General features: G+C 46.3%; 1 protein-coding gene across 2 annotated transcripts; it reads left to right on the top strand.

The window, feature by feature from the left end:
• Positions 1–2,803: 2,803 nt before the first annotated feature.
• On the top strand, positions 2,804–19,250 carry smad7 (SMAD family member 7). Of its 2 annotated transcripts, XM_085279820.1 has the most exons (4): positions 2,805–4,317; positions 5,176–5,229; positions 8,400–8,471; positions 18,334–19,250. In XM_085279820.1, exons 1-4 carry the CDS (start codon positions 3,852–3,854, stop codon positions 18,870–18,872), a joined length of 1,131 nt encoding a protein of 376 aa, XP_085135946.1. In that variant the 5' UTR covers positions 2,805–3,851; the 3' UTR covers positions 18,873–19,250. The 2 variants fall into 2 exon arrangements, with proteins under 2 accessions (XP_085135947.1, XP_085135946.1); XM_085279821.1 differs by lacking the exon at positions 8,400–8,471 and having other exon boundaries at positions 2,804–4,317.
• The last annotated feature ends 3,714 nt before the right edge of the window (positions 19,251–22,964 follow it).

Here is a 22,964-nt window from a genome sequence, read left to right as displayed (position 1 = left end):
TTGGCTGCCCCCTGCAAACAAAGGGTTTGAACACCAGGTGGATGGGACTGCTGCGCTAAAAGCTAGAGCTGTAATGATGAGATAAAATATCAGGGATATGAGCTCTTATCGGAATTGGTTTTAACAAATGACCTCGTTTTTTTAAACTTTGCCATGCACCATTTGAACAGTGTGACAGAAAGTCAGAATGGAGAAGAAATGTGTTTTCAGTGTCTTTGAACGTGGCATTGTTGTTGGTGCCAGACAGGCTGGTCTGAGTATTTCAGAAACTGATGATCTACTGGGAATTTCATTGGAAATTTCAAGAGAAAATAACAAATGAGCAACAGGATAATGGGCAAACTAATTAAACTCATAGGAAGGCAACAGTGACTCAAATAAGCAGAAGTATGCATAAGTTATGCAGAAGAGTATCTCTGGAATCACAAAGCTTCGAATTTTGAAGCAGATGGGTTAGAGCAGCAGAAGACCACACCGGCTGCCACTCCTGTAGGCCAAGAACAGGAAACTGAGCCTACAGTTCACATGGAGTCACTGTACAAATCACCTTACACTGGTTTGTTGAACAAGTCAGCGAGTTCACTGTACTCAGATGGCCTCCACAAACACCAAATCTCAATCCAATAGAGCAGCTTTGGGATGTGGTTTCACATCGTGGATGTGCAGCCAACAAGTCTGCAGCAACTGTGTGATGCTATCATATCAGTATAAACCAAACTCCTAGAGGAATATTGCCAGCATCTTGTTGAATCTGTTGTACGAAGAATAAAAACAGTTCTGAAAGCAAAAAGGAGTCCAAAGTGGTTCTATCAGTATGTACAGAGTCCAGTGAGTGCATGTCGTTTTAATGGCTGTACTGTCATACTGTCAAAATCCAATAAAAAAGACCTTGACCTGCTAGTTGGGTGGGGGTGGGGGGTAGGTTCCACAAATATAGTGTTCGCAACACCAAATTACAGGACTCCACCAAGCATGTAAATACACCATCAGTATTTACTTCAGTTATTGTCATGTCAGGTGTGGTTTAAAAATACATGAAAACGTTATCACGCAGGGAGGGAAAAAATATTAATGAATCCTTGTCCTGCACCTTATTGCAGACAGACTGAATCCAGACTGAAATGGAAACTGGTTAGATAAAATTGGCTACTTCCTGGAGTCTGGGGAATAGTCAGTAACACACACAAAAGGAAGGGCAGGGAGAAGTGGAGAGGGAGAGAGGGGGAGAGGGGAGGGAACAACGTGCGTCTGCAGCGACTTCCACAATACCTCTGACAGACCCTTTCCCCTGACTGATTGCTTCCAGACTTCTTTAACAACAAAAAAAGAGGCGCAGTCCCCTGTGTTGTTTGGGCTGTTGAGTCTCCTCCTGCTCGGCGCCAGTGGGTGATCCTGGGACAATGCGGGTAGCCCGACCCCCATCCATCGACCACAATGCACACCTCTGCCCCCCCAGCCCCGCACATCTCTGCAATCATCATTATCAGACACCCCTCCCATCTGCCCCCGGGAGCACCCCTGTCACCTCCTCTGGACTTGTCTCTGTGGAGGTAAACACATTAAGCCATGTAGGTGACACACACACACACACACATGCATATTATTCATGCGCACATTGCAAAGGGTTTGGTACATGCTAGGAGATCCTATCTGAAGGCCTCGGACACTTTGGGTTCAAAGTGCGAATCATTTATTTATTTATTTGAATAAAAAGTGAGTTTATTGAGAGAACAGATCATGTATATGTGCGTATAGAGATAAATAAGCTGTCACACTTAAATGACGTTGTTTGTGTTTTGTCTCTTCAGCGACACACAATACGGCAAAACAGATCGAAACGGTAAGAATCAAACCGTTGCGCCTGTCATAATAAATATGGATTCGGCCGATAATAAAGACAGCAGTCATGTGGGCACATCCCATCTGTTGTCAGGCAAGTCGGGAAAGTGATGGGCAAGAGCGCTGGATGAATAAAAGAGGGTGGAAACCGCCGTGTTGATGATTAAAAGGCAGAAAACTGGTGATGCTCGTCCCACCTGGAAACCAAACGTCCAGAGGGCGGCAGCAGCGCGCTCCCGTCTGACTTGGGACATACTGGCCTCTCTCTCTCGCTCTCTCTCTCGCTCTCTCTCTCTCCTTGTGTTAAGTCTTTCAGGCACATTTTTTATACGTTAAAAAAAATCCCTAATCCGAACCAGCTCCATCTACGACCCGACATATCCGGTGAGTGGTTGAAGTGTCGCCCTTGGGACTATCCCACGCAGCCCCCTCCCAAGCCAAACCATCCTGAGTAATCATGATGACAAATGCACAAATGTTATATTACCAGAAGAAAAAGGTGGAAATCAGAGTGTTTCTAGCTTAAATGACACACACGCACACATCAGCAACAGAGCTGCTTTAATATGAAGCCAGTGTTAGTAAAGCTGAGATAACAGAGCTATTAGACGTGGTTGGAGCTCGAAAAGGACATTTGAGTTTACAATCATCAAGTAAACTTAAAAAAAAAACGTTTATATGACACTAAGGGGCCAAATTTACGTCACTATCGCTCTGTCAATTATTCAGCATTAAACAGTGACGAGAGAAATTTCTTGTAAGACTTTATATCATGTCACAGTTTCTCAACTTTACCCTTCTGGCAACTTTTTGCCCCCAAACTTTCCTCCTTTCAAAGGTTTTGTGTGTGTGTGTGTGTGTGTGTGTGTGAGTGCGCCGCAGGCTCTGCTTGATCTGTTGTTTGCGCAACACACAATCACATTTCTTTTAAGCGACAGGGTGTCTAGACACACACGTGACCGGGCGCGTCAATGCGCACTGGAGACTGGAGACGGAGCAAGGGCACCCAAACCATCCGCCTCATTTACAGACAGCCTCATACTCCCCCTCGAGATCGCAGTCGGCGGCTCGCTCTCTCTTCCACGGAAACTTCGCGTGAGATACGAGCTTGGGATTATTTTAACGCTCAGAAAAAAAGAAAAAGGTTCGCCTGTGTGTTGAAACAGGTCGAAACGCTCGGCTGCTGGACGAGTGTTCTCTCTCTCTCCGGGCTTTAGAAACGCAACTCAACTTGGGTGAGAGATTCAGACCTGGATTTTTGCTCCCTGGCTCATCTCAACCCGGGCAGACCACATCCTCTGCAGACGATTGGCATATTTGGACGATAGCGGATAAACAAACAAATAAATAAATAAAGCCTCCGCATGCCCGGTGGAGAACCGCACTCTGTGCAGTTTGGATCACGGATTTTTGTGGATTAATGCTCTTGAAGACACACGGCAGCGAGCTTCGGTTTTCATGGGATAATTGCTATAACATTTTAGGCTTAATTAGGCCCCACGTTCTGTAATTTCCATTAAAGCTACTGCGAACTGGCAGAAAGCTTTTTTCGTTCTTTTTTTCTAAGGCAGTGTTTATTTGCTGAAAAAGCTGCCTGGAGAATTTTTAAGGGGTCAGCTCACTGCTCTGGGTTGCACATCACCAAGTGAAAATTGTAACACATTTAGGCTCCGCGCAGCAGGGTTGCTCCCCCATTCGCTTTAACGATCACATTCTGCTAGGTTTTCGTCATCAGACACAAGTCTTAAATTCCCGAAGGTGATGGTGACTTATCCCCGGAGGAAAAGTTAACTGTCCCGTGAACCCTGTCTGCTTTTTTTGGTGATCTGGTTTGCAGAAGACGGCGAAAGAGACTGGCGTATGCTACAGATTTCCTCTGCTTGTCCAGACCACAGTTTTTCCACCGTCTTTTCTCAGGCTGCTTATCACCGCCTGGACTCGGATCCCGGAATCTTCATGATTTGCGGACACAATGCTCGTTTTTTAGCCGGGAAACCCTCTTTTCGTCCCGCATGTTTAGGACCAAACGATCGGGGCTCGTCCGGCGACTCTGGAGGAGCCGTGCGCCCGTGGAGGGCGACGGGGAAACGGATAGAGGGACGCATGGCTCCGGGGGCTGCTGCATGGGCAAAACGACAAAGGTGGCCAAGTCCAACGCAGGGTCGGAGGCTGAATTGAAGGCGTTGACCCACTCGATACTGAAAAAGATCAAAGAGAAACAATTGGAGGTGCTTTTGCAGGCAGTGGAGTCCAAAGGGGGTGCCCGCAGCCCCTGCTTGCTCCTGTCCAGCAAAGTGGACGCCAAAGTGGGTCAACAGTCTTACTCTCTCCCCATGCTGCTCTACAAAGTGTTCAGGTGGCCGGACCTCAGGCATTCCTCGGAGTTGAAGAGGCTGTCTTGCTGTGAATCCTACGGGAAAATCAACCCAGAGCTTGTTTGCTGCAATCCCCACCACATGAGCAGGCTCTGTGAACTCGGTGAGTTGGATTTTTATGAAAATAGACACGTTTGTTTATTTATCTGTTTATTGGCAGCAAGTATTTTGAATTCTCTGGCCTTATTTCAGAGCAAGTTCAAGTTCAGATGCTGTGACATCATGTCAGAATTACCTAAAGAGCTAATTAGCCTAATTCAAATGACATCACCTCTGTTGGCACAGTTGTGTTGAGTTTCCATAAGGTCAAACTAGCGTGCTGAGACCCCCCCCCCCCCTCCCCCCCAACACCTTCCCATCTTTTCGGAAGTGTGGCGCCATTAAATCCGAGTTTGGCATGTCATTTGACTAAAATAATAATTGATTGATTGGCCGTGTTGTAAAAACGGTAACATGTATCCTAACGTATACAAACATAAAGAACATGCTTTATTTTATTTTTGGCACTTCAAATATGCGCTTTCCAAACAACAACAAAGCCTTTCTGCTATTTAAACCTTTCATAGATGGCATTTCCGAAGTGCACAGGGCTTTACAGTCTTCCAGTCTTTCCACGGTGAAGTTTTTCCAGGGTCTCTGTGTGTATGGGCGTGCACGCGCTCGCTCGATTGAGTGCGCGCGTTTGCTTGGCGTCCCGGGCCAAAAGAGGCCCGTATCTCAGTTTGTCCTAGACGCTGATAGTGGCCCTTCTGGCGCCAGGCGGCCCCCCCCCTGTTTATCTGCCTGCCAATGAAAGGCAATAGCCGCCCAGCCGGCCTCTCAGCCTGCCTCTCCAGGCGGAGCTGACAGACACAAATCTTTCCCCCCTGAAAAATGACAAATCTTATCATAAAGTTTCGATCTCTCCCTCCCTTGTTTTCCCTTTTTTTTCCTCATGTACTCATTTTTTTTCTCCATACAGAGTCTCCTCCTCCACCATATTCCCGCTATCCCATGGACTATCTTAAACCACCAGGTGAGCTTGCTATTCATGCATAAATATATGCATTCATGTTATTGCCAGAAGCGCATTTGTTTTTGCATAACATTTCCATCTAAAAGGCTATGTTGCATTTATGAATGTTTGTGTTGTATGTGCCTCTCCAGTGCGTGTGTGTGTGTAGGAAATGGCTCCATGTTATGTTGTGATTTATGATAGCAGTGGAGTGGCACGTCTGGCTGACTGGCTAGCCATTTCCAGCATGGCTGACAGCCAGGGCAAGGCAGTACAAAGTTGAGACACCAGCTATAGACTGACTGACTGGCACATCACCGGGGGCAGCCTGTGTGTTCCTGTGTGTGTGTGTGCGGCTAAAGGGGGGGGGGGTTGTTTGTGTGTTCGTCTATCTCTTGTGAATCGCAGCGCAGGGAGAAACAGACAGACAGCGGCGTCTCTGGAGCCAGCCAGTCTTTATCAGCTGAATTAATCAACAGAATGAGGGTGAGGGCTTGTGTGTCTCTAGTGTGTGTCTGTGTGTGTATAGCTGGGGGTGTCACTGTCCCCATTTCCCGGTTTGATGTCTTGCAGAACAGAAGAGAGGCTTTGTTGTAATTTCTTCCACATCTAAAGCGTAACTGTTGCAACCGTGTTAATTGTGCACTTCGCTCCACACATGGCTTCTGCTGTCATTCTCTTCCTCTGTTCAGGAAAGTGGCATCAAGTTATGTCAAACAAGGCAAAGTCAGTTTTCAGTGTGTTAAACTTCACACTGTAGCTAGAATAGTGTGAGATCTACATAATTTCCCATCCCGTCCTCTGTGTTTTGTGTTGTTTTTTTGCTCGTTTGCTCATCATCTTGCTGTCTACAAGTGCAGGAGTTAAACAATGACCAGTTAGGCGACCAGCCAGCCAGTTAGTCAGGAGAAGAGGAGAAAGTGGCTTTGAGTGAGTGGAAACAATAGGAAGTCATTGCAGCTGCAGCTGCGGTTCTTCAAAGCCCCCCTCCTCCTTCCCTCCGTCTTTGTCATCACCTCTTTAGCAGTGATGTTGTCCTTAAAGAGCGTTTTTCAAAAAGTTAAATATAAGTAGGGTTGATCTAAAGTGTTGGAAAGAAAAAAACAAAACAAAACAAAAAAGCCGCAGCTCAGTCCTCAGTGCTTAACACTCAGCTGATGTGAAGTCTGCCCTGTGGAGTTGCAGTGGCGTCTCCGTACGAGTTCAGTTGGAGACTTTACCCTGATGAAAGGAAACAAGAATGTAAATAGGAAAAGAAGGCTGGATACACACAAAGGAAATGATTATACAACTCATACCAGCCTGAATGGGAATTAAATCCCCCCCCAAAAAAAAAAAAAAAAACAGAAAAGAAAAACCCACAGAAAGTGTGTGCGTGCAAGCAGATGTGTCAGTTTCACGCCTCTGCGGAGCGTACCTGCTGCTCTCTTTCCTCGTTCGGTTGCGTTAAGCCCGCGTAGCTGCGGTTGTGGTTACTTGGAGACGACCCGTGTCTGTCTGCGCGTCTCCTTATTGGCAGAGTAGGTGAAAGAAGTATTAATAAAACACTGCAGCGTGGTGGAGAGTGCACACACACACACTTGTATGCACACGGGACAAATAAGCTTATCATGCAAAAAAGTAAAAACAAAAAAAAGCCAGGGGTTTTTCCCTACCGCCTCAGGGAACTGTCAGTCATCAGCTGGTTCATGTATCTGGACGTTATTACAGTTTTCTGTAGAATTCTCTGTGTGTTTGGTTTATCTGAGGATGTGGTAAATCCTCATGACATTCAGAGAAATCTGCATGGAGGGCGATTGGACGTTGCTAAATAATTTGCACGGAGCGGAAGGGCCATGAATTTTATGATGATGGTTTTATGATTCCAGCAAGCAGGAAGTGGGTGGGTGGGTTGGGGGGGGGGGGGGGGGGTATGCGTGTCATGGTGCCTGCCCACTCCAGCAGTGGCGGTCAATATGAAAGTAGGCCAGACATAAAACGCTACCTTGTTTCAGCTCTGGGGAATATAAATCACACACTGTTTAGTTCCTTCTCTCTGATGCCCCCCCACCTCAGCCCTGTGGTCAGCTGTGAACTGTTGCCCGGGAGACCAGGGCAAGGCCATTGGCAGCCGGTGAAAGCGAGGCAGGCTCGGGTTATGCCCGTGCATCTCGTTACCGTGACCGCAGCAGCATGGGCTGCGTTTGGACGGGCCGGGGTGGGAAGGGAGCAGTGAAACCGCTCTGGTTGGCTCTGTCAGCTGCTTTCAGCAGAAACACAATAGCACTCCTTGCCATACGTGGATTACTTCTGTAGGTGCAAATAAATATAACGCCTTTTGGCGCCTTGTTGAGCAGTCAGAGCGGGTGCTTTGGAGTTGGGTAAACTTCACTGACCTTACACTTCAGTGAGAGTGGCGCTGACCACCGCTCCATAGTGTGGTGGTCAGCATTGTTGACGCAAAAGGAATATATCATTAATAAATCCCAAGCTACCAGCAGCAGTCTGCATTGGTCCTAGCCCTCGCCCAGCACATGCTGTGGTTTTGTTGAAGCTCCATTCAGGTGTCGTGTTGAAACTAGTCTACATTACAAGTCTTAGTGGGAGTTTAGCATTCAAATGCAAAGCGAAGGAGAGAGCGGGTCTAGTTTTCTCTCTATTGCGCGCATCTGCTGGTTCACCATGAAGAACATTTAGAATAAGCAACTTTTTTTGAGCCTTTTTTGAGCCCACTAAATGATTTCGAGGCTTGTTTTTGCATCTTTGACAGCTCTGTTTGCTTTTCGGCGTGAAGACTCCGATGTCGGTTTGACATTCAGATCTTTTACACAAGCCCGGTCTACTCAGACCCAGAGCGGTCGTGTAATGTTGGGTTATTGAGCGGGGTTTATCGTGCCCAGATTGAACCCTCCGCTCAGTCGTTAGCAGAAAGAATACACCTCTTTTCGGATCAGCAGCTCGTCTGTGCAGGGGAAGCCGGGCTAACGTTCCTCCTGAAGCAGTGGATTATGGGGGATTATCAGGGGTGTGAGAAGCGCTCCGCTGTAAGTCTCCTGTGCGTATGTGTGAGGGTGCGAGCTTCGTCGTCAGCATCTTCATTAGGCATTGATTTCACCAGAGTGATTGACGGCCTCGCAGCTGCTGCTGTGCTGTCTCCTCTCACTGCCATGTAAATGCACACACACTGATTCAAACTCTTCTTTCTCCATTAGATTCTCCAGACTCTGGACCTTCATCCAGTGAAACTGGAGGAACGACTTACTCGGCCCCTGTGGGGCTTTCAGGTAAATATTCCTACTATTACCCATTTTTCTGCTCTTTTTCTCCCAATCCATTCCACTTATGTCTTCCTTTTCCTCTTCTATTGATTCTTCCCAACAACCACACGTATTCCCTCCATACTTGCGATGATGGAGGCGGTGATTGTGGGGGCCCCTGCTTCCCCTCTGTAATAAAAAAAGCCGTTGAAGGAGGGCGGCGTATTTCTCCCACATCCACATAAATTCCTCCCTCCTGGCTCTTTGAACAACGCTCCACTCTTCTCCTTTTCCTTCCCCGTTCCCTCTCATCCCCTTTCCGTGTTGTGTTGTAATGGAAGACAAACACGCTCAAGCGTTGTTTGGAGAAGAATATGTTCTGTGTGTGTGGTATTGAGGGAAGAAAAATGTGAGCAAAAAAAGCTGGCTTCGACAGACATGAGTGTTTGTTTGGGTGTGTTTGCGCGTACAGGGGACGTATTTGTTAGATCCTCCTCCGGGCTCTGTGGGGATAAGAGTGAGACACAGGCGTCTTTCTTTCTTCAACCTCCCTGGCAGGATGTATTTCGAGCTTCTTCGGCATTTCCCGCATAATCTCCCTCTGGCAGCGCCGCCTTCCCTGCCCGTTGCCCCCCATCCGCAGGCTCCAGACTAAGATGGGTGTTCGCGAGAGAGAAAGAGTTTGTTCGCCGCTTGCCTTGAGATTGCTCTGTGCTTTTCTCTGCTTTCCTTGGCCTCAGATGGTTCTCATTACCGGGCCTTTAAAGCCTGTTTTATGTCAGTTGGTGTTCGCTGCCCGTTCCAGCCCCCTCCTTTGTTTAGTGGTGGGGTTAGCCTGCTTGTCTGCCTGTGTGTGTGTTAGAGGAACAGAGAACCTAAAAATCAGTCTCTACTCTCCTCCGCCTCCTCTGCCAGACCATCAGATGGACACTAAAGTAGGCCCAGTGTGCATTAACTAAAGACACATTTTAGGCCCAGTTCAAGCGGTGAAACCCAAGAAGTGGAGTCTTAACAGGCCTCCTCGTACTCCCCTCCCTTTCTTTTTCCCCTCCCTCAGTGAAGTATACATGCCACCCCTCCTCCTACCCCTGTTTTCTTTCCTGGCGAGGGTGACATGGCAGCGTTTCAGTGAATGTGTCTCCTCAGTAAAAAGCATTAGAGGTAGAAAAGGCCAGGCGGGGTGGCTCCAGTGCTCTGCCCTCATGATTTCCCTGGCAAGCCAAGAAAAAAAATGGCTAATCCATTCGTCCTCTCACTCCCTCCCTTCCTTCATTCCCTGCTTCCCTCTTTGCTCCCTCCCTCTGGGGCTCTGACAAAAGAAACATGGCTCTCCCAGAGGCCCGCTGCTGACCTTCTAATTCACTCACTCTGCCCTTTTTATGTTCTTCTCCAGACATATTTACAGAGAGGGAGAGGAGGGCGGCTCTCAGGGAAGGAGAGTGGGAAAGACTTGGGAGTGAGCAAGAGCTGTGCCACTTCTTCTCTGCTTTGGCGTTATAATGCAGTAATTAAGTGTTCGTTGTCTGTAGGAGAAGGCTCAAGCTGTAGATCTAATGCGCAACTGCACCTGAGGCGAGAGCACAAGCTTGACCAAAGGACATCAGAGTCGGGAAAGAGGAGGCTCTTTCTCTGCAGGAAAAGCCATCCAGGCAGGAAGGAGTTAAGTGAGCTGTGACAGCGACAAGCGCAAATGCAAACTAGGCTGCCTGCCAGGCTACCAGCTCCAAAGCTCCTCTCGCTGGCTCACGTCATCAGCTTGAAACAGAGTAGAGAGGAGGGAAAAGGAGAGGAGGAGGGGTCGATGGCTGGAGGCCTGGAGCTGGGTGTCGGGGTGCTGATCTCTGTTTGAGCTGGGAGTGAGGGCTTGGATCAGGGGTTTGGATTGAACCAAGAACAGAAGACAGAGATCAAAAAGAGAGATTTTGAAATGGAGAGCAGGCCAGAGTTAAGAGGGTGCTGGACTCTGAGTTATGAATCTGTAGGGTGTTAAGTAACTCGTTAAAAGCCATATAGTGCATTCAGTTGAGTTTATGAGCAGATCAGGTAGCATTCACATTGCCAATCATTCATTTTGTTAAGTTTAAAGTGGCTTGCAATATGTTGTTGGTTGTGAGTTTTTGGATTCGTGACTTGTGAATTTGAAGATATGGAAGTCTGGATCAGACATTAACTGTCGGCTTTCTGCACTTTATTGTTAAAGCCTTCTTTAAAGTCAAGTTACCGGCCACCACTGTTGATGTTCCCACTCTCTGGGATGTATAGTGTTGTTTGTGTGTCGGTGGCATGCCTGTTGGTGCCATTGGGGACTGACCCGGAGTGCCTATGTGTAACAGGATCCTGTCTTGCTGTGGTGACATGTACGCATGCACACACGCACACACATACAGTTTTTCACACATACACACAGGCGGGCAGATAGAATGACTTGGTGTGAGCCCTGGCGCATGGCCGACTGTCACACAGGCGCTTCCTCCCAGTGCAGGTTAAATTTAGGTCCAGTTGTATTCTTATACCACCAACCAGTCACCTCACTCGACAGACAGTCGGCCAGCCCTGTAGTCAGTCAATTAGTCATCCAGTGAATCGGCTGGAAGTTTAACCTTCATCAGAGATTAAATTTAGTCCTGGCACCTTGGCTCATTAAATCAAACTAGTTCTGCTGTCATGCTGAAGGTCCCAGAGAAACGGCCCATTTTTGGTGCAAACCGAGGGCGAGATAAGGCCTGTATGTTTGGTATGAAGTATTAAATACCTAAGACGGCATCTTACTTTTTTTTTTTTTTTTTGCAAAAGAACCTCCAGCAATTAGGAGCTCAGCTCAGAAACAGAGCACCCTCAGTCTCCCTCAGCATTCCTGCCTTGTTTGGGTTAGCAGGGAGAGGAAAGGGCTGCGCAGGATATGACCTCATGTCTTTGAGGAAAAGGCGAGCGGACAGGGAGGCAGCTGAGGCCTCATCTTGACGGAAAACAAACAGTGGAGTGCACCGAAGGAGGGAGAGAGAGAGAGAGTAACTGAAAATTTGTTTTCCTTAAACCATGAGAGAAACGCGTGCGGCACCCATTACGGTAGAGCGAATTCGCACTTTTCTGACCGTAACAGGGTTTCTGTTTTGGTTGTACCTTCATTCCTTTTTGGTTAGATCTTCTTCTTCTTTTAAATTTCTCCTTTGCCTGAACAGTAAGAGGAAGGAATGGAGAGGGAAAGAAGATGGCGGCTTTGGGTGGAGAGGGAGAGAGGCAGAGAGAGAGGTGGCCGGCTCCTCGCTCTCTTCTCTGTAATTTTGGAGGCTGTGCGTTAGCCAACGAGTTGAGCCGAGCAGAGCTGGGCCGCCCCGTGCCGGGCCAGGATCTCTCATTACTCCCCACTTCCTCTCCTTGCGCGGCAGCCAAACCGCCTCTTGGCAAGGGACTTAATTTTGGTTTTGGCTGTCCTCTGTTCCCCACCCTGTGTCATTATGCTGCACAAATCGAAAAAACAGCGCACACAGACAGCAGAGGATAGAGAGGTGCGGGGTGGGGGGTGGAAAGAGAAGGGGAAGAAGAGGAAAGCGTGTCTAGTTTTTGCGAAGCTTCACACGCTCCCTGTCCTCTCGCAGCATCGCTTGCAGTTGAAAACATTTACCTACCTTTGCTGAGCCCGTTGATTGAAAAGAGGCCCATGCAGATTTGGCCATGAGCCAAAGCTGGAGGGAAGCCCAGAACAAGATGAACATTGTTTTGGTTTGCAGTCACTCTGTGGAAGTGGATTTTGACATTACCTCAATGTATGAAGATATGAATGAAGGAGGGAGGCGAGGGAAAGAAAGAGAGAGGCAGAGCGTGCGAAGTGGAAAGAGGAAGGAAGGGATAGAAGCCGTCTTTAACTGGATAAAAACAGGAATGGAAATAAGTGGAGACACATGCCTGTAAACCTGCGTGTGTGTGTGTGTGTGTGTGTGTGTGTGTGTGTGTGTGTGTGTGTGTGTGCGTGTGTGTGTGTGTGTGTGAAATTTCTAGTGTGACACAAAGTACTGCCGTCTCCACCCTCCCGCCTGCTCATTCATGTAGTCGGTTTGTCTTTTGTGTACTCAGAGTGGAGGGGTGTGTATTTGTCTCTCCCTCTCGCTCTGCCTCTCTTCATCTTGGTGACAGGCCCAAACCCCGTCGGTAGCCACATCTCTATCCTGAGCATTGGCACAACCACCCTCACCCACACACACAAAAGCGCACGCACATGCATGCTCGCTCGCAGACGCGTAGAGGTGTATGACGATTAATAACAGAGTAAGAATGCAACAAAAACCTCTGATCACATGCAACTGGCTCTGCTAGCTGTTTAGTTCCCACGGTGTGTTTTTTGGTTTTTCTGTGCCACAACAATGCAGGTTATTGTCTGTCCATCTGTCTGTGTCTGTGTGTATAAATGGCTCCTTAGATACAGATCCTGCGGGTAATCTCTCGACCTGTGCGTTTGCAAAAAGTGAGCCGATGACATCACTGCAGTCTGCCTGGCACCTTGTAGTCAACTAGCTGGTGTTTATTTGTCCTGTCACCCTGGGAAATCTGGGCTGCAGGGAGTGGCTGTGTGTGTGTGTTGGGGTCAGCTTGATGAAGTGTTGGAATAATAACTCAGCAGGAGCAGGGAGGAGGTGTAACACGGAAACAAGGGTGTCCTTGAGTGGAAAAAAGTATTGTGCTGCAATTTAGTGATAATGTGGATCCAGATGGAAGCCGCCGGCCGCCCCGTTTCATTACGAAATGGCCCTGTGTTTTGTCACAAGCCGCGGAGAACACCACGCCTGAGCGACTTCAAGACATGCGGATCGTGTAATTACGGCAGGAACGTCCACTCAAGAGAAAATTATACCATAGATGGAGACATTTGGGGGGGGGGGACATGCAACATTTCTTCTCCTTATCTCTCTCCCCCCTCCGTTGTGGCTGGATGGTTCATGTTAGAGATGGCGTGTCTGCAACTCATTCTCTCTATCTGTGTTTCTGCAAGGAGTCAGATCTGGTGATAGCGAAACCGTGCCACTCCCCTTGGTGGTTTTCCTGCCATCGGGGCTTATTTATGTTTCCTGAGCTAGGGGGCGGGGAGTAAGACTTTGCATCGTACCCAACCTGCCACTCTGAAGCACCACTTCCTCTGTCTGCTACTAAACCCACCGCCTTTCAGTTGTCTTCTTTTCTTTCTTTCTTTTTCTCCTACTCTGCCTTTTGGTGCATCATTTCTTCTTCTTCACTCTCAATTTGCAAATGGTGGCATTCGACAGACACAATGGGACACTTAAAGCAGTAAAAGTAGTTTCACTGCTTGATGCACGGTGAAGATGGCCGTATTAGTCATTTTTGCACATTTGCACCCCCCCCCATGCCACTTCTATAAATGGCTTATATCACTTGACGTAGCATCAGTGTGGACTTACCAAGAACTGTCAAGATGCATTGTGGGTAATGCAGGTGACTTGCAGGATTTTCATTTTCTCATCTTCTTTCGCGTTCTTTGTTTTTAGCTTGAGTTTGTATTCTTTGAAGAAACAGTGCAATTGAGTTGATAAATAACATAATTTAGCCCAAGTTAATGGCTTTTTTTTTGTTAATGGCTGCATGCTCTGCTGCACAACAAGTAATCAATCACAAACAAGTGTAGACTTGGTCGTTGTCTTTCAGCACTTGAGAAACACCAGCCAGACTGTATACTGTCTATAATCTGTGGTCTGTGCTAATGTGAGACAACGGTAACACGCAGAACAGCTGACATTTCTGTCGGGGGGGGGGGGGGGGGGGGGGGGTTCCATCTCGCTGCAGGGCAACCTGCTAGTGACAAATAAAAGCTGTTTCATTTCATTCTTGCGGTGAAAAAAGTGAGCTGATCAGCCAGTAGTAGTTGTGAGAAGGCGGAAAGTTTGCTGTTGATTACACTAAAATCAATGAGACTACATTTCTTTGTGAATACAGAGTGAGAAATGCCAGGCTTTCAGGCGCACACACACACAAACACACAGGGTTGAGCATATATACGTCATGGCAGAGAGAGCAAAAGGAATGCCTCAAGGTTGACCCTTGACCTCTGGGATAGACTTTCCCCCTGCTTGAGAGAGGGTGTTGACTTGGAAAATAAGGCACCGTGAAGGGCCCTTTCCCCCACCCCAGTGGTGTTGTATCCTTTATGTCTTCCTCATTCCTGTTTTCAGCTGCACTCTGTGTGTGTGTGATGACGACAGGGTCATTACACGTCCGAGTTGAGACAAGCACAAACACACACACACACACATAGCTCTCAGGGATCGATGCGAGACGGTTCTCAGGAGCCTCCTCACTATTTGCAGATGTTGAAAGTATAGTTCAGAACAGAAGGTTGGAGGGTTTTTTGTGTGTGTGTCCATGATGGCGTTAATGTGTAATTCTGTGACAGTGCTGACTTCTATGAATAGAAACAACTTGGTGTGTGTGTGTGTGTGTGTGTGTGTGTGTGTGTGTGTGTGTGTGTGTGTGTGTGTGTGTGTGTGGAGTCAGACAGAGGTAATGATTAACCTTTGCAGACTGTGTAAGAGAAGCACCTAGTCTGCCACCCCCACTCCACCCCTCCTCCCTTCAAACTCAGTCCAATTGTCTCAGCTAGCGTGGCGTCCGCTCTTTAAGCCTGGGGACCATTAAAAACCACAGGGGAGCTAACACCCTGACCATTTGCCAAATCTGCTATTATGTGCTAAAAATGCTGCTCTGCATGGGATGTTTATTTAACAACATGTATTTATAATTTCCTCATATGCTGCAGCGGACTTATCTCCAAGCTGATGGTGCATTAAATACCAAAAATGAAGAAAAAAAATACAGCTAGAAATATGCTGATTTGCTCATAACCAGTAGTCACGTTAGCCCATACATCCTGCAGCATCATTTTGGCATTCTTCTTAGTAAACTAGCATGAAAACTGTTTTTCTATTTGGGGATAGAGGGGTGGGGGGTTACATGTGGACCCCATGGGACAGAGCAGCAGACAGGGGCAGAACATAAAGGGCTGGGGTGACAGATGGCCTGAGGGTTGCTAGCTAGCCAGCTTATCTCCAGTGATGGAGTAGCCTGAAAGGACAGGGTGCAGACGAGCAGGTGGGGGTAGGCCGGGGCTAAGACTTGGACGGGCAGACGGATGCACAGACGAGAGAATAAGACAGCCTTCGGAGCATTTCAGAGACCGTATCTGATGGAAACACGCTAGGACAGGCGCTCTGACAGCACAGCTTCGCACGCACCTACACCAGACGCACCTGAAATAGTGTCAGACGGTAACGCGAGGAGGCAGACTGGCAGACACCTCGCAAAAAATGTGTTAAAAATTGAAATCAGTTTAAATTGAGTCTCACCTCACGCTCAAAGCGCATCGATATGGGGGCCCACAGATAAAGAGTGTGTCTTTCACCTCTATTAATATATGTGTATGTGTCTGTTCATTTAATGTTCATCAGTATGAGGTGTAAGCTCATCTGCTGTCAGGACAACCTGCGAACATACTCTTCCTGAGGCGGCACCCTAAGGATCTTGGCTGGTTTCGGCTCTGCTGCTTTGGTGAACAGTGAAAGTTGGTGTTTGTTTACCTGCGAGGGCCATTTGAGCTGGATTATGAGTGGCATGCACTGTTTATTAGAGCTTGGATCAGGCCTTAACTTAACTGTTCAGCACGACGGCACTTGTAGTGTTCTTTTAAAAATACAGTGGTGCAGCTTTAAGCTATAAAAGGATTTGAATCCTACTTTCCGTGCTGCTTTGCTACCTGGCCTGTCTATTATAAGTTCCCTTTCCGTTTGTCTGCCTTGCGTACGTTTTATCCTTTCATCTCTTTTCTCCTCTGCGGTTCTCGCTTACCTGCAGTCTGAGCGAGCTTCTGAGAGGGGAGGATGACTAGGGAGATGGGGGAAGGAGAGGGTGGGGGTGAAAAGCAGTTAATGTAGTCCTGAATAGCAGGGTGTTTTCAGGCTGCAATGACAGGCTCAGACAGGCAGCCGCTCTAATGACCTCTGACGCCAGGCCCTGTCTCTCTCAGCAATAACAAACACACAAGGGCCCCACAGGTGAGCTCTGCCAGCAGGCCCGCTGTCAGCTGTTAAGAAAGTCCAGTCCACTCGGTCCTCTTTGCCCATCAGCCCCTGTACGTGCAAGACTGTGTGACACCGGCCTGAGATACAGATGACACTTTCTGTCTCTTATCTCAAAGATGAACCTTTCGTTTCCTCCAGTTTGGCCTGAGGTAGAGAGCTAGGTACTTAGTTTCCCCCAGCACCCCACGAGGATGGATTTACGATAAACTCCCCGAGGCTCGGCTCAGACCAACTTCAAAGAGCTCAGCCGCTCTTGTTTTATGGAAGGCATGCTCCTTTTTTTTTGGTGCTCCCTTCTCTCTCCTCCTGTTTCTGTCTCTTCCCCCGGTGTTGTCTTTGTCTCCCCCTTTTTTTTTTTTTCTCCTCTAATGAAGGCTAATGACAGGCTGGGGTAAGTCGGCTTGGGCCAGCACAGATCCTGCCACATTAATGTTGCAGTTTTTCTCAGACGGGACCTTCCAAATTACCGGTTACATTCACAGCCGCTGCCAGATTAAAGAAAGAGGGGGGGTGGCTGTGGAGTTGAATGGGAAGGATGGTTGCCACTGAGAGGGGCTCTGTCCATTTTTTTCATATCTGTTTCCCTTTGCAAACAGTTTTTTAACCTTTGCATGTCTCATTTTGTAAATGTGTGTGTGTGTGTGTGTGTGTGTGTGTGTGTGTGTGTGTGTGTGTGTGTGTGAGGAAGACGGAAAGTATAAAAGATGGCTGAACAATTAGATAGAAGTTGAGGCGATTATACGATGACCCCCCCCAAAAGGCGCAGGAGGCTCCTAAAAAAACCACGAGAGGAAGCAAAGTTGCAAAAGTAACAGTCAAAATATGTGAAAAGCCTTCCCTCCCCTGCCCACCCCCTCTTTCTTTTCCTCTCGCCCTCTCTTCTCTGTCTCCCTCTATTTCCCTTGCGCCTGACTGGCTCCCACTCTTCTCTCTGGGAGTAGCTGGGAGCCAGATTTCTGTGGAATAGAGATATGAAGGGTTGGGAGGGTGGCGAGGGGGCGCGAGGCATGGCGCAGGAGGCACTCTAAAGGGTGGTGGAGGGGGGGGAGTTTGGAAACTGGAGCGTGGCCAACGCTACACTTTTTTTTACGCTCAAGAGAAACTTTAGACTGCAGAGGCCTAGCTTGTCAACGATTCAGACAACTGGGAGGTTTTTGAGAGTTAACAGCCCGCCTTGCTCGTCAGCTAAACACGGTTTTAGCTCAGGTTAATCTCCGTCACGCATAAATTCGAAGACGGTTTCCTATCATTTCCTCCAGTGGGGGGAAGCTCGTTGCCATCGAGAGAGAGACGGGGAGACGATCGGACAGTCGGTTGACGTCAGCACATTGTTGGCCACGCCGCAACAAAAATACAGCGAGCCAGACAGAAGATAAGCATTTAATGCCTAGATAAATATTGTACTGCGTGTGGACGCTTGCCTGCCAGTGTCTCAGAGTTGCTTTTCTTGTCTGAAGTCCAGGAATTCCAACATGGTTTTCCTGTGTGGCAGAAATCGAGGATGACAGTTTAGCTTTGGCTCTTGACAAAAGCAAATTCCCCATTTCCCAAACAAGGAATGAGGAAGAAACTGTTCTGAAGTAGTAACGTTTTAATACGTTTTGGGAGTGTTTTTCCTCGACATAGTTGACTTTTTCTTCACCTCTTGATCTACTTTTACTAGCTGGCATGTTTATAAAACACTGTTCTTTTCTGGTTTTATGTCTCTTTACTCTCCTCTCCTTTCGAGTATTTTATTGCCTAATGTTTCAGTGTCATTGTGTTTTCTCGAATCTAACCCTCTCCTTCTCTTGACTCTTTTCTCCTTTCAGATTCCCTGGCATTGCAGGAGTCTGGCGAGCGGGCCCACTGGTGCGTGGTGGCATACTGGGAGGAGAAGACTCGTGTCGGGCGCCTCTACTCGGTCCAGGAACCCTCTCTGGACATCTTCTATGATCTACCTCAGGGGAACGGCTTCTGCCTGGGCCAGCTCTGCTCCGAAAACAAGTCCCCGCTGGTGCAGATGGTGCGGGCCAAGATCGGCTATGGTATCCAGCTGACGCGCGAGCCGGACGGGGTGTGGGTCTACAACCGCAGCTGCTATCCCATCTTCATTAAGTCGGCCACACTGGATAACCCGGACTCGCGCACGCTACTGGTGCACAAGGTGTTCCCTGGATTTTCCATTAAAGCTTTTGACTATGACAAGGCCGGCAGCTTGCAGAGGCCCAACGATCACGAGTTCACGCAGCAGCCTCGCACAGGCTTCACAGTGCAGATAAGCTTTGTGAAAGGCTGGGGACAGTGCTACACCAGACAGTTCATCAGTAGTTGCCCATGCTGGCTGGAAGTCATCTTTAACACCCGATAGCACCAGCAGCAGCAGCCTTCCCCCTCTTCTTCAACAGCCCTCACAAACGGACTACACCCACGTTCCTTGTTTTTTGTTTTTTTTTTCCCTTCTCTCCACGGGAAAAAAAAAAGGATTTAAAAGAAGAAGAAAGTCTAAAATTCTGACGGGACTTTTGTTTAATAAATGACTAGGATTTAATTAAAGAAGCGAAAAAAATGTATTTTATGTTATATATAAATATATTATTAATTGTAAATATGAAGACGTTTTATATGCATCATTATTTATGTATTGTGCAATGTGTTGATGAGAAAAAAAATAAGATGCACTTTGCTTAATATAAATGCAAAACAAAGAAATGCCAAAATAATAATAAAAAAACAAATACAAATAATATTTCTTGTCCGGTCTTACTTTGGAGTTGTGGTGGTCTCATTCATTCATCCATGTTTCCTTTCAGTGCATAATTCAAATAAGATTATTTGAATGGATCCACATGTCAATTCTTTAAAACCCATCTAATTTGATTCGGTCTTCATTACACCCAAAGTCAACAGTGGCTTAACTTTATATTACTGAGGGACTTTGATGTTGTGCCACGGATCTTAAAAGCATTTCCCTCCCCAGACGAAATGAGTCAGACAGTGACAGAGCCATAGCTCACTGTCCGTGCTCCAACGGGCTCATTATGCCTTTTAAAATTGTCTGTTTTTCCTGCGTTATTTGGGGGATGAATGTCCCTCTTCCTCTCTGTCATTAAGAAACTGATGACATCACAGCCAGGAAGCCCTAATGACAAACTTCAGGAACCAATAAAGTCAACAGAGGGTCCGGTTTCCTGGAGGCGCAACTTTATTTAAAGGGCTGATAAAAACAAAAAGAATGCAGCATTAAAACAATCGCAGAAGAATTTGGTGCCACACCTAAGGAAATTAAAACTTTACTGGAAGATTACAACTTCACTTAGACATCTCCAGATATCAGAGGGGTGTATCGAGCATGCACTTGGAGATGTTGGCACATTAACAGCCTATTTCTCAAAACATGGCAAACCAAAACAGATTTCCTTCTAACAAACACGTATATGCGTGAGGCATGAGTGTGTGTCTGTCTGGGTCCCGTCCTGTTGCTAGTCAGATGGGTGTCTGTGAAGAGGATTACTACTGTAAGCCTGCTTTACCCACACACACACTGTTTCAAAGACCTACATTCACAAGACCCACTTTCCACGCCATCCAATCCCCTCTAACCACCCCATCCTGCACTCTGCTAAAGAACACATGGCATTTCATAGAGAATACCAGAGACAAAAATCATATTTACTGATAGCAACTTTGCAGTGGAGACAGAAAGATGTCTGTATGTTTTTCTTCATGTCCTCCTTATTTGATGAAACCCTTTAGAAGTGTCTGAAATATCAGACCTTTCAAATAGATCTTGTCCAGCATAATTAGTGGGGAATTTATGTGCTTATATGTTTCTTATTGCTGCATTTTGCTTGTCTATTTGAACCTTTAAAAAAGAAAAAGACTGAAAAATGCAAATTTTTTGCTAGTGATATACTACACCATAAGACTAAGAATCACAAACATAAAGCCACATTGAAAAAGATATATCAGCAAGTGATTGTGGCTGAAACACAAGGATGGATGCATATTTATATTCTTTCTTATTAAAGACTGTGCTCAACACCTACACAACTTTATATCTTCGTATCTCCTTCAAAACCCACAAAGAAACCTTCACACAGAGACAGTCACTTAAATCAAAATCTATTTCCACATGATGGGACCCTTAAATCTCATGGCTATCTGTGTGTGTGTTGTGTGTGTCCTTCGAAACAATAATCCCCAACCCTGCTAATACAGCTAAAGCGGCTCGGAGCTGTGTGTGGTTGTGTGTCCTTATATCCATGACCCATGACTTCTCCAGACAGGGTGACCCCGATTCAATAATTCCATTAAAAGTATTGCAGTTTTCTCCAGAATCTCTCGTCAGCATGTACACGTACACAGCTAAAGTAAGCTGTTTGTGTGAATCGCTTCTAGGAAAAACACGAGTGCTTTAGTTCCACAGTATTTGACTCAGTATGTTTAAATGAGTCTGTTTTAGGAAAAAACAGCAAAAACGCTGCCTTCAACATCTTCTAAGGAAAGAATATTCAGCCAAATAAATACAATAATAAAGACTTTTTTCTAGCTCTTTTTGAGAATGAGGTGTTGTATTATAAATTAGTGGAATTGGTGAAGCGGTGCCCCTAGTGGTATGATGCAGTAAATGGCAGCTAATCCCAGTTGAGCAAACGAGTAGCATTTATTGATAAAAATTTGGCGTTAATATACAATATACCTTTTGACTGTCAAATGACAGTTATGCTACTGTGAAACTGTCAGTGGTTAATGCTAGCTGAAGTAAGTCCGAAGTGAACTAAGAAACAGCCGGTCACGCCTTGTACCAATTTATTTACCTTTAGCACATCAAAATGTGGTGTAGCAAACGTTTTAAAAAACCGCCCGTTGTGTTAGCTTACTAGTTTGCCATTAGCCAAATTTCCAGGGTTAAGCTCCTTAGACTTCCAATGGTATAAATAACATCAAATATCATGTTTTAGCTAGACTAACTGTTTGCTATGGCTGGATACTTCTGTAAACAAAGTTCCCCAAAGTCACCATGGGACAAGACTATCACCTGGATACTGACCACTTAAGCTCCAGCCACAAGAAGAAGTGGCTATCAGCATCAGGTAAGCAGCGTTGGGAATGGCATGTTACTGCCATTAAATATTTTGGTAATGCAGAAATGTACCACATTATTATACTGAGTTCAGTAATCCCATTGCAGTTATGGCATTTCTTATGTTACTTAAGTTCTTCAGATATCTGCCAGATGGGTGGATAGAAATAATAATAATAATGATAAAAATTTAAAAAGTCAAGCATGTCTATTTCTTCCTGTGCACTTCCACTACAATGAGCTAATTTCAGGAAGGAGGAAGTTGGTAGAGTGGTCTATAACTTTTGAGGAGTGTCGATATGGACTTTGCTTTTATTTCCATTGCACCAAAGAACAAGAGCCTAGTGTTAAAGTGCAAACTGCATTAGGACAGAAACAATACTCCTAGCACAATGTCTGTGCTTTGCAAGTGCCTGCACACACAGCAAAGAACCCTGAGTGTATGCCAACCCCAGCCCAGGAGCCAGACACTGAACTTCAATAGGTAACACAGGTAGCCTGTAGTAACGTAGCCTCCATTTCTATCCGTACATGTTTGCACAGTAGAATTACAGTGGCAGTAACTCTGAAGTTTCTTTGGACTGGTTTTTCAATTTAGCTTTGTGTTTATATTTAAACACTAAAAGGAAACTTGTGTGTGTGTGTGTGTGTGTGTGTGTGTGTTCATTAGGATGGGCATTGGTGTCACTGTGTGGGACTGAATGGACTGTGGGTTTTTATTGTTAACAAGTAATTAACTTACAAAGCTTCTGAATAAAACAACAGTAATGTAATGACTAGGGTAACAAATTAGTTTGTCCAGAGAGTACTCTTAAGTAACATAATGTATCAACAATCAACAATTAATGCAGTATTTTGTGTAACAACGTAACACCGCAGGTGAGTAAAAAACATAGTCTCTCGTCCCCCCCCCCCCAAATGGCTTTATTGGTGCTTTATTCTGCTTTTTGAACATCTTGTAAACTCTGCTGGGGGAATTTTGCATTTAAGGCTTGCTGGCAGGATGAAAAGAAAAGGAGAGAAAGAAGGCTTTCTGTCTTTCTTCTCTTCACTCATTTCTAGAAATGAGTGAAATCCAGAATTTTTTCACTTAATGCATCATATTTTAAAGGTGTAGCACCTGCAGAGATTCCCTATTTTGCAGGAGCACCTGTGTGATGGTGAACTGTGAGTATAAAAAAATGAAATAAAACGAAATCTAAAAATACAAAATAATTCTTTCACATGAAATTAAAATGTCACAAGGAAAAAAGGTACTTACTGAATGGCTCTGGCCCTGCTGTGCCCCTGATTCACTGCTCATACCTAAACAAACCAATAGTCATGCATCAACCAAATCTCTTAAACACACGTACTGCAGGCCAATTCCCATAGAGT

The sequence above is a fragment of the Mchenga conophoros genome, linkage group LG7, assembly GCF_057382185.1.
Source record: "Mchenga conophoros isolate Kocher_MC1m ecotype Shallow Benthic linkage group LG7, M_conophoros_male_GT1.1, whole genome shotgun sequence".
NCBI classification, from domain to species: Eukaryota; Metazoa; Chordata; class Actinopteri; order Cichliformes; family Cichlidae; genus Mchenga; species Mchenga conophoros.
Note: the sequence above shows the minus strand (reverse complement) of the source record. Positions and strands in the feature narration are given on the sequence as shown.

Excerpts from the sequence above, each read along its gene's own strand:
- smad7 (XM_085279820.1), top strand. The coding sequence starts at position 3,852 with ATGTTTAGGACCAAACGATCGGGGCTCGTCCGGCGACTCTGGAGGAGC. Across the intron at positions 4,318-5,175 it reads GAGCAGGCTCTGTGAACTCG|AGTCTCCTCCTCCACCATAT; the intron begins GTGAGTTGGATT and ends TTCTCCATACAG. Across the intron at positions 5,230-8,399 it reads GGACTATCTTAAACCACCAG|ATTCTCCAGACTCTGGACCT; the intron begins GTGAGCTTGCTA and ends TTTCTCCATTAG.